The 11,751-nt window shown below is 44.1% G+C and overlaps 1 protein-coding gene across 2 annotated transcripts in view; it reads left to right on the top strand.

The window, feature by feature from the left end:
- The first annotated feature begins 284 nt into the window (after positions 1-284).
- Positions 285-11,751, top strand: part of Dct (dopachrome tautomerase) — a 37,201-nt gene continuing 25,734 nt past the window's right edge. For both annotated transcript variants that reach the window (XM_028772418.1, XM_028772426.1), the window contains exons 1-3: positions 285-579; positions 8,686-8,985; positions 11,200-11,300. In XM_028772418.1, the coding sequence (XP_028628251.1) occupies positions 285-579; positions 8,686-8,985; positions 11,200-11,300 (696 nt within the window). The remainder of the gene's footprint in view (positions 580-8,685; positions 8,986-11,199; positions 11,301-11,751) is intronic.

Raw genomic sequence — 11,751 nt, 5'->3', positions numbered from 1 at the left:
CCCTCATTAAACTTACTGTTAGAGGAGCTTCTGAGGAAATTAAATTTGTGCTAGTTGTTTGAGTCACATAAAATTGCATGTGCACATACACATGTACACACGTGTAGGCTCTGTGATTTAGGTGGGAATTTTGAGAGAGGAGAGGAGAGGAGAGGGCTAGAACTAAACAAGAAAAGAAGAGATTGGAGTTAGTGAAGGCTCCAGAACTCAAGAGTGGAAGACAAGGAAGAAAGGCAGACAGAAATCAGGTGGGAAGCCGGGCCAGGCCTCCCAATTAAGAAGGCATGGGCCTTGTTCGATGGGGGCTTCTGCTCGGCTGCCTGGCCTGTGGAATTCTGCTCGGAGCACGGGCTCAGTTTCCCCGGGTCTGCATGACCTTGGAGGGCGTGCTGAACAAAGAATGCTGCCCGCCTCTGGGCCCCGAGGCAGCCAACATCTGTGGATTTCTAGAGGGCCGGGGGCAGTGCGCAGAGGTACAGACAGACACCAGGCCCTGGAGTGGCCCTTACGTCCTTCGAAACCAGGACGACCGTGAGCAATGGCCAAGAAAATTCTTCAACCGGACATGCAAATGCACAGGTGAGGGCCCTTGGGCAGACCCAGCTGTCACTCTACATTTGAGCTTGGTGGAGAGTCGACACTAGTGACAAATTGTTAGGCTAGCTGTTTCAGGTGGCAAGTCTATTCACTTAGTAAGGCCGATAGATTGCTTACATGTTTCACGCCCTGTACATGTACTTATGAAAACTAAATCAACTTTGCGTGGGCCACGCCTGAATTTCTGGACACATGCCAACATACCTTTGGCTTGTTTGTTGGGAGAGGAGGCTTCAGGGATGGGGAGCCGGCTTTGAAACTAGAACAAGTCCTTTCAAGATGGATCGGGCCTCTCCTGCAATGGGTTCGCACTTGCTGAGGTGCTGGGTGCGGCTTGGCATCCAGCAGGCGCAGAGGAGGCAGGTGCTCTAGAGCTGCTCTCAGCATTTCTCAGGATTTCAATAGACCGCAAGCAGGGCCCATCTGCCTTATTCAAGCCAGGACTGGACCGTAACTTTGCCAGAATTGAAACAGACCAAAAAGACTTCCTCAGAGAGGTGTTATTAGGGACCAGCGGCTTCTTTCTACCGTTGTCTGAACTCCAAGTGGGTAGTATCAGACCTGCTCACTGGCCTTCCTTTACAACCAGGGTCTCTTCCAATACTCATTTCCATGAAATCTCTATTTTCTCTGCTTTCCTGGGGTTCTTAAGTCCTCCTCTATCCCACTTCTGGTTTCCAGAAACCGTGCACAACTGTAATAACCACTCAGAGTCTGGCAGGTCATCTGAAAAACAAAAATCCAGCAAGCAGCAGTCCTCGGACGTTGTTCCTTGGTGGCCAGCTGCGTGTGGCTTATTTCTTCTTTCCCACGTGCTGCTGACGCACAGGAGAGTACGGGCACTCCAGCTATGTCAGGGTCAGAAACGCTATCAGAGAGGGAAGCTGTGAGAAGGCCAAAACTTCTGCCCTTATCATTTTGTTATAGAATAGATACTGTTGTGTTAGCAGTACAATAGATCGAACCCAGAACGTTGCACATGCCAGGCAAGTGCTCCAGCACTGAACTACATCCCAGCCCTTGTAATCATAAGTGATCTGATTTAAAGGAATTGTCAGGTCTAGTTCAGCTCTAGATCTTGTGACAGAAGTTATGATAGTGTGTTGAATATGGATTATCCATCTTTTTCCTGAGGCACTAAAGCATTTGCTTCACTAGGCATTGCTCATGGTTTTCAGCCCCATGGGGGGCATTGGATTCCACACGTGTGGTATTGGGAGACACACTAACGAGGGTAAGCTTTGTCTTACACCTCCAGAACCATCTATGGGAATTATCTCCAGGTCAGTAGATGGCAAAATGCTGTGTTTTTCAAAAGCTGAGCACCTGTGTTTTAGAGTCCTGGGGAAGAATGCGTTAGTAGGTCAGATGAAACAGTTAACTCATCCTACCTCATCTTTATAGTTCTCGCTTGGAGAGTGAAAGCATATTTGCTTTTAAGAAGTGGAAGTGGGAACCACAGGACACAGCAGACTAGAAGGCATGTTTGCTACATCTCTTTGTTGAAGAAATATTTTGAGTATTCCTCAGGAAGGGACAGAAACGTGTGTCAACCTGACCTACTTTAGGAATGAAATATGAAATTGGTCTGGCGTGGGGCGATTCACAAGTTTCAGATACAAACATCACATTTCCAGAGGCCAATTCCTTGAAGCAGGACTTCCTTCCTCAAGGCTCAGTCTGCATCTCCAGCCGCCAATCAGCTGTGACTACCCTCGAGGGTCCAACTCCTGCCTGTGGTTCACCTCCTTTCTATGATTTATTTGTCTCTGTCTTGCTCGGGACCACTGCTCGTTCTGCACTGCATACACACGTGTGTTAAGGGTGCGTAACATGTGTTGTTCATAATACTTAGTTTGATAGATTACTCCTTTTATCTAGCTTTAAGTATGATTTCCACACAGTTTATACAACAGTAAATTTTATACATCACAGTCCTGCCCCTCTCAAAACAATCAAGGAAATGGACGTGTCCACTACCTCCAAGTTTTCATGTGTTCTTGCTTTTTTGTTTTCAAGAATACTTACTTTACATGAGCTTTAGCTTGGTAGCACACTCCTAAGTGTACAATACCATGCGATAGAGTGGATATCCGAAACTCACCATCTGTCACTGTGACTCCATAATCATTCAAAGTGGAGCCTCTACATTTCTTCCTCTGCCATCCTTCCTGGTAACCACTGTGCTCTTGTACTCTCTGGTTAGCTGACTACTTTAGATGCCTCACTGAGGATGAGCTAGGCATTGTTGTGCAGCGGGGACTTAGTTCACTGAGGACAATGTCTTGCAGTTTCACCTGCAGGTTGTAAGAGGTAGGTAATGATCCCCCTACCTCTCCTCCTCCTCTTTCAACTTACTTTTTTTTTTTTAATTCTGGGACTTGAACCCAGGGCTTCCACACATTAGCAGACATTCTACCCCTGAGCTGCATCCTCAGTCTCTGTCCCCCTCCCCCCCTCCCTGAGTCTTGAGACACGAGTCTTAGAGACTTGCAATGGAAAGCTGCTTTGCATACGTACTTGCCATCATTTGGTGTTGTGCCAACTATTTCAAAGACAGACACATGTTCTATTTCCCCCTTTAAAGAGCAAGCGCTTCATCTTCCTTGAGTAGTGTCTTTGTAGTTCTCAGGTACAACACGCAATTTATACCAGACTTTGTGCATCCCAAAAGACCATTGGCTCTGGGAGCTGTCTAAAGCATTTGCAAATGGAGCATCTGGGACACTCCTGGCCAACCTGAAGTTTCTAAGGCAGGGATGGGAATCAGTGTTTGGCTGGCAGAATGCTGGTGACCTTTGCATTGACTGATTCCTTGAGAAAACAATGGCACCATGCTCTACTACAGGCTAGAGAAAGAAGCCTTAGCCTCATGAAGGAAAACTAAAAAACTAACACAAATTTTCTGTCTCAATTCTCTACAGAGGATTTCTCTATAATGGGTTGGGATAAATTGGGAGAAAGGTGCTGACTATAATTACCAGAAAGAGCCATGCTTCAGGAGATTTTGGTATTGGCCATTTTGTCCTGAGCCTCACCTGACAGTTAGCATTTATGAGCAGATGCCACTTGCAGCTGTATCTTTGGGCTTTTTTGAAATACTTGGGCACTAAATAGTTTTTGAACAGTTGGCTGAGAACTTCTTGTTTGTACAAGTGACTAAGTGCCTCATTTTCCAATCTCTGAAATGGGGATAATGATGAAACCACACTTGTAAAATCTTTTTGAGCTCTGCAGATGAAAGAACCTGTGTGGGCATAAAGTATTGTTATTAAAATAATAGAATCTCTAATTAAAAGGAATAGGCTATTTAGAGTTCCTTGTAAACTCACTAATCGGTGGTCGTTAAGCTTAGTTAGTCTAATAGCGTTTTGAGTTTAAGCCGTGGAGTACATGCAGGGACCTGTGGTGTGTAGATGTTTTTTTTCTCCTCATCCTGGTTTTAAGTTAGGAGAGGTTCTTGACTTTTTGAATTTAATTTTTGCTCCAAGATGATTTCACTCAATGTGAGATAGATTGCAATCATCCCATCCCTCCTTCCCCTGTTTCCCACAGCAACCAACATAATCTTTTAAAATTGTGTTCCACTTGAATTTCTTACCACTGATGTGCAAAGAAGACTAACTCATATTAAGTTGGTGCAAGATACAATTGGGGAATTGAAAGAGCTACAGAGCATGTTGCATTGTGCTAGCTGTTTGCAGTATTTTGATACACTGTTTAAGCCATGTCTGTAGGCTAAACATAGGAGGGAACTTGTGTGTATGTAGAGAAGGAATTTTTTTAACTGAGTAAACTTCTGGATTATCAAGGATATGTAGCAAGTATTTTCTGGTGAGTACTTTGTGTGTGTGCGCACATGTGCTCGTGCTTTCATTCCACGCCTGTGCTCATGGGTGTTGTGAAGCAATGAGGGTCTTCTCCAGTGTCAAGAGTGTTTGTTTTGTCTTTTGACATCCAATAACACTTTGTTTCTTTCTGTTTCGACTTCTCTGCAGCTCCAGGTGTGCTGCTGCCTCACGCCCCTGTCCCCTTCCCTCTACTCCCCAGCGGTACCTTATTTGCCTGCATCCCCAGTGTCTAAGACTTGCCTCCTCCCTCCAGTTTCCAGTCTTTCCCCTATCACTCACTCACATGACATTTATCCATACTAAGTGCGCTGAGCCCATGACGTGTGGAGAGGGGGCAAGGGGCGTGATGTTCAAGGGTTCACAGTAGCAATAGCCGAGGACAAGTCATTTCTCTGCCATTTGAAAAGCAGGATTTTCTGAGACTATCAACAGCCACACTTGGCATGGGTTTTGTTGAGCCCTGGCACCATTCTCTGGGCTCTATAACAGCACACTTACTTTCCCCCAAAACTCTGTAAAACTGAACTCTTATTTTGATGAGGTAAGCACCGAGAGCTCAAAGCCACCAGCAGTGACAACTTGTCTGAAAATATAAAAAGCAGCGAGGCGGAGGAAAACATACTGAAATTCCTTTTTAAAATTACTTTTTAGAATAGAATATCTTTTATTTATTCTTTGGCAACTTTATGCTTGTGAATAATGCATTTTTATCTTATGTACCCCACCTTCAGAAGACCTCAAATTTTCCCTTTTGCTTTCCACAGGAGAGAGTAGTTTTCCAAAACAATTTTAAGTTCAGATAACAATTAAGTCGAGAGTACAGAGATGTCCTGTGTACCCCCTTCTATCTATGAACCTCCTCAATTTCACCCCCCCCCCCGTTTAGTTTTCACTGTAATTAGGTTATAGATGTTCAGCAAGTTATTTACTACATAAATAAATGACAAAACAAGTTATTGATGATAGTGTTTCCATCATCCAGAAGAATCCTGGCAAGCAGTGTGGCATAGAGATTCTCACAAGCTGTGAGTGGCTCAGATTCTACATCAGGGACCTCAAGAGTCAGAGATACTTCACGACTTTTAATGTAAGAGTGTATTAAAGTGACTGCTAGAAAATTTAAGTGTTATGTCTTACTATTTAAAAATGTTTTTAGGAGTGTTTTTAGTCCATAGAAAAATTAAATAGAAAGGATGGAGGAGATGGCTCAGCTGGTAAAACATTTGACATGCAACCATGATCCCCAGCAAACCACAGAGGGCCAGGCTCATAGTGTCCTAAAGACAAAACAAAACAAAGCAAAACAAACAAAACAAACAGATTTTACTCTTATTTTATTACCTTTTAATAATTTTAATATCTGTAGGAACCATTAGTGAGAGGAACAGAATCTACTGACTATGTTTTATAACTTTATTGACTTTACAGAATTGAGTGTTTTATTTAAGATAGCATAAAGTCAATTATCAACTTCAAAGTGTTAAAACTTTTAAGTTTTGACCCTGGTGCCTATCACTTGGGTCATTGTAGATGAAGGTCTTTCATTAAGGTCCATCAAGCAAAATGAGCTAGACAGTCACTTCAGACAACCTGGTCTACTGCCTTCCATTTTCCTCTGGGCTCTCCTGCAACAAACAAACAAACAAACAAACAAACAAAACCCAAACTAAACCAAAAAACCAAAACCAAAACCAAAAAAAAAAATAACCTTTGTTACTTAAAAACTATTTATTTTTATTTTGTGTCTATGAGTATTTGCCTTCATGCATATTGCATTGATTGTGGAGGCCAGAAAAGGGTATCAGATCCCCTGGAACTTCAGTTACCTACAGTTGTGAGCTGCCGCATGCATGCTTGGAATTGCACGTGGTTCCTCTGCAGGAGCAGAAGTGATCTTGGTCTATAAACCATCTTCCCCACCTCTCCATGTGCACTTGGGATTAAGGGCTGCAAAGGCAGAGGCAGGTTGGTTCCTGGAGCCTGTGGGCCAGACAGGCAGTAAGACAGGCAGTCTAGCTGAATTGGTGAGTCCGGACTCAGTGAGGCTGTTTGAAAAATGAAGTGGAGAGAGATATGAGATGCTTGATGACTTCTTGTGTGCACATATGTACATATGCACACACACGTAAACCCACAAAGACTCCTATGGACATGAGAACACACACACACACACACACACACGAGTGAGCAAAAAGCACTCACATCTTTTGCTTGTGTACATACCTCTCTGCCCACCATTGCCAGCAGCCTGCTTCTCATTGGTCTTGGGTTCTTTCCCACTGAAGAGAGATGAGTGTCTGCTTTCTGAGCAGAGACTTTAGAAACAGCTGCAAGTTTGACTGTGTGCTCAATTGAGTAGCAAGTCTTCTTCGGACATAAAATTTTATTTGATCATTTCTCAAAAAAAAAAAAAAAGCTATTTGTGTAAAAGCTGCTCCAGTGGGTAGTAGGTACTTTCTTTCTTTCTCTTTTTGTCCTGATGATGCTGGGCATGGAAAACAAGGGCTGCCCGGCTGAGCCAGGCCTCCTTCATGATTATACAGAAATAAAATAAATGAGATTCCAAGTGGCGGAGGGAACAGTGGTTGTTCTGACGTTCTGGGTCCCAGGCTGGGGATGCAGCTCAGTGCTGAAGGTTCCATACCCCTCAACCAGCTCCGCCAAAACATGGCGTAGAGATGATTTGCCTTGAACTTAAAAGCAAGGGTGGGTAGCTCGTGCAGGGAGGGATGTTGGAAGACAAGGAAAAGTGATCCAGGCACAGGAAAGAGACTGTAACGGTCCTGACAGCCATGAGGCGGAGGCGGAGGCAGAGGCTGAGCAGGAGCTACTCACTCTGTGTTAAATACTTGGAGTCAGCCCTTTAGTCTTCTGGTGATAAGACTATTATCTTCTTGTGGGAATGACAACTAAACTTTCCCTCTCAACTGTACCTGAGGAATGAACTGTTGCTTATGCCCGAAGCAGTAAACCCACAGGTTGAGTGCAAAGGTGAGGGAAAGAATTTAGGCTCACGGGCATTTCAGAGCATGCTCTCTAGCTCTTGTCCTTTGGGGTGGAGAAGCAGAGGTACTTTGTTGCAGACAGGAAATTCTAAAGGATTTGCATTTCTCCACATCACGCCCTTAATTCACTTTTATGATTGGCCAGGCAACATCGATTTTTGTCTTAATGCTGTCTCCTTTGTGAAATGAACCAGCATTTTAAAAGTTAGATACCACCCAAATTCTGCAAGTCAGCTTGTTTGTCATTGTTTTATTATTATTATTGTTATTAATTATTATTATTTTCCAGACAGGGTCACACTGTGTAGCCCTGGCTGTCTCATCCTGGAACTCACGATGTAAACCAGGCTGACCTCAATCTCACAAAGACCCACCTGTCTGTGCCTACTGAGTGCTGCGATAGTTCATTAAGTCAGTGGGTCAGTCTGTGCTGGCCAAGTAGTGTGAGCTGGCATAAACATCGGAGTTTAGCAAGGTCAGGCCAGGTTAGGGTATACAGAGGATGTTAGAAGAGATAGCTCTGGGATACCCAAGGGCAGAAGACTTCCTTTGCTAGGGCCACTGCAACAAATCATTTCAGACAGAGATAGAAGGAACAGAAATGCTTTTCTGCTAGTGCTGGAGGTATTGGCAGGGCTCCTGCCTTCTGAGACCTCTTCCCTCGGCTTCCCATTGATCGCTGTGTTTTTAGGTAGTCTTCCCTGTAGAGTACAATCATACGGGGCTAGAGGCTGGTGCTCCCGTGCCCTTATTTTACCTTAATTGCCAAGTTCAAAACATGATTTCCAAAACTAGTCACAAGCTGAGTTTCTGGGGACTAAGCCTCCTCCTCCTCCTCCGCTCCTCCCCCTCCTCCCCCTCCCCCTCTTCATCCTTGTCTTCCTCCTCCTCTTCCTCTTAGTCCTTGTCCCCCTCCTTCTCTCCCCCCTTCTCCCTTCTGCTTTTTCCTCTTCTGCTTTAACAATAAAAAATGATTTTCATATAGTAGTAGAGGCGGCAAGCCTAAGAACGAGGTAGCAGCGCGGGACCTGGGTTCTCGGAGGCCCCTGTGCCCTATCAGGTGCTTTCTCTCCGTTTCCTGTCATGGTCTCCTATGTGTCAGCGCCCCTCGTTCCCCCTTATAATCATCTGTTCTTTTCCATTCTACCTGGAGTTCCAACTGAGAACTTTCTTTCAAAGTATACAGCCTCATACTCATTTCCTATCTCCCCCCCCCCCCTTTTTTAAACCAGGAAACTTTGCTGGTTATAACTGTGGAGGCTGCAAGTTTGGCTGGACCGGCCCGGACTGTAATCGGAAGAAGCCGCCCATCCTAAGGCGGAATATCCACTCCCTGACTGCCCAGGAGAGGGAGCAGTTCTTGAGCGCCTTAGACCTGGCGAAGAAGAGTATTCACCCAGACTACGTGATCACCACGCAGCACTGGCTGGGGCTGCTCGGACCCAACGGAACCCAGCCCCAGATTGCCAACTGCAGCGTGTATGACTTCTTTGTGTGGCTTCATTATTATTCTGTTCGAGACACATTATTAGGTGGGTTTTCCCCACTGGCTTAACACGCATCATTAGAGGCTTGTGACTGGGTGGGGGTATGGGATGGGAAGTCATTTGATACAAGTTAATTAACGGGGAGCAACCTCAAGCCAGGTTACTTGTAGGTCTGCAGAATTATCAAACACCGCCTGTAGCTCAAAAGAGGCCGTTTCTTTCTGTTCTGCAGTTACTTTAAACCTCTCCAGTTTATATTCCTGGTTCAGAGTCTAATCCTAGCTCTCTGAAATTTAATCCTCAAAGGCCTGAGCAAAGTGGAAGCAAATTCCTCTGATTCTAGGGAAAAAAAAAATCAACTTTGGCTTGAAACCTGGCTCTGGCCTTTTCTTCAAAGTAGAGAATTAACTGAACATATTCCAAGGAGCACCGCATCTCCTTGTCCTGAATGGCAGTATCTGCACTAGAGATGTGGGGACCCCTTAAACTCACACGTCTTTAGACCTTCAGTTGGAAGTTCACTTGAAGTTGCCTCCTTGTAGGACACGCGGCTTCTTCTGATCTCTGTTCTCTCCTTCCACTCTGACGTGGGTTTCGTGGATCTTACTCGGGTGTCCAGCTTACACGGCACGCGTCTTTGTCTTCTGCTTGCCACGAGTGTAGGCTCATTTCACCACCTTTTAAAGCGTGCAACACAGCCATAGTCATCCACATGGCTAAGCAAGAAGAACTCTACGTTGCTATGGCTCCACTTAAACGTTTCCTTGACAACACAATTCCAAAATGTTGGGAGGCTTCTCGGATTCCGTGAAGATGGCCTTTGACCCCAACACGTGCTGTGGGGTGCATGTTCCCCGCCTTTACAATAATAACAAAATGATGCTTGTGAAATATCGAGGACTCTCCCAGAACCTAAAACGTGCGGACGGGTGGGATACGGCACAGGAAGTTGATAGACCATCAATCAAACAGCTGCAGCTTTGTCCCCAGTTCCCCATGGACTGAGGAGAAGCCATTGGTTTGCTCTAGGAGACTGAGTCCATTCTAGATTCTTTTCATAACAGTCTGTACTCTTGGCTATTTCTGCTGCTGTCCCTACTTCTGGGTCCCCTCCCTGGGCCAGTGTGAACAAAGTCATTGAGCGCCCCGGGGCTGGTGCAGCTCTCTCTCCACACCTCACTCGTTCACATGTCCGTCATCAGTCCACAACCTTTGTAGTTCTTCTCTTCATTTTGTGTAGAAAACTCGAAACTTTTCTTTAGTCAATCAAACAAACCATGTTTTTAGAAAGGCTGTGTGGCCAGCAGCAGTGACAGAAGCTCTGCTTTTAGTGTGAGTGTTGTTAAAACCTGCCTTACAGGGACGCATCCATCTTCCTTTATCTGTAGATGAGGCTAAAAGCCTTTATCGTTTTCCTGTCATTACTCTGAGGAATTTTTTGCTTTATGAGAAGATAGCTTCTCAAGAGGAAAGGAAAACTATAGTTTCTAGTCCCATCTAGGAACTAAATTTATATTCATGTCTGTTCAGCTCTCTGAAGTTATTACAGGTACTTTGAAAGAACTAAAGTGAGCTCAAGTTTCTGCATAACCATCAAAAGCTGCTATGAAAGGCAGAAGACAGATGGAGCAGGCAGCAAGAAGGGCGTTAAATTGCCCAAAGCGCTTCACTGGAATTGGCAGTTCCAGTGGCCAGCTAAATTGGTTCCAGCATATTTTTTTCTCTTTTGGTCTCAGTGACCATGCTTGTCAGCTAGTGGCTCTAACTGATTGATGGGTGAGGCTGCATTCTCGAAAAGTTCTTTTAGCATGCATAAAGGCTGCATTAGCACCAAACGTGGTTGAAGTTGCTACATTATTAAGTCATCTCTTCTGTTATAAATTTTTTCAATCTTAAAGTCAGAAAATCTTTAAAATGCATTTCATTTAGGTCTTAGGGATTGACACTTTTAGACAGCATTTTATTGTGATGCATTGTTGTGTAAAAATTAAAATATGTAACAGGACCCTGACTGCTGAAATTGACTTGAGTTTCCCAGCTCTCTGCTAAAAATCAAAAGTTTGAGGAACGAAAGTGATGACTTTGTGAAAGTGCTGTTTTTGAAACTCTGTTATCATTATTCTTATTGTTACTTTTTTTTAACAGATACATGGTTTTTAAACTAAGACTCTGTGGGCCTTTTGGACACAGACATACCTCTGATAAGGTTTAACTTCCTAAGTATTCTGTTGTCTGATCTCTATTTCCCAACTGTTTTAGGTCCAGGACGTCCCTATAAAGCCATTGATTTCTCCCACCAAGGACCTGCCTTTGTCACGTGGCACAGGTATCATTTGTTGTGGCTGGAAAGAGAGCTCCAGGTTGGTCAAAATCATCTGCTCAGTATCTAAAAAGGATCTTCATTTAAGGAGTATATGATGTTTGAATGTTTGATACACTTATTTCAGTGATAACTAGTAAAAAAAAAAATCAATACTCTCAGTGTTTTTCTTTCCCTCTGTGTTGAGCATCTAGTTTCTCTTGTCAAATTACCTGTGCGTGGTGACCCAGTATGGATACTTTTGCCCTCCTGCTGTACATTTGATCTCTAGGCATTTGCATCTTTCAAATTCCTTCTACATTCTATACACTGATATTTTTCTTTTTCAGATCTTATATCTGAGTAAGATTATGGAACATTTTTTAGAATCTGATTTATTTCACTTAGCCCAGTGTCCTCTAGGTCCATCTACATTGTTACACATTGGTGCACATTGTAGCACATTGGTGCACACTGTAGCACATTGGTGCACACTGTAGCACACTGGTGCA

This window comes from Grammomys surdaster, unplaced genomic scaffold, assembly GCF_004785775.1.
Source record: "Grammomys surdaster isolate TR1022 unplaced genomic scaffold, NIH_TR_1.0 65, whole genome shotgun sequence".
Taxonomy (NCBI): domain Eukaryota; kingdom Metazoa; phylum Chordata; class Mammalia; order Rodentia; family Muridae; genus Grammomys; species Grammomys surdaster.
This window is presented reverse-complemented; position numbering and strand designations above follow the sequence as displayed.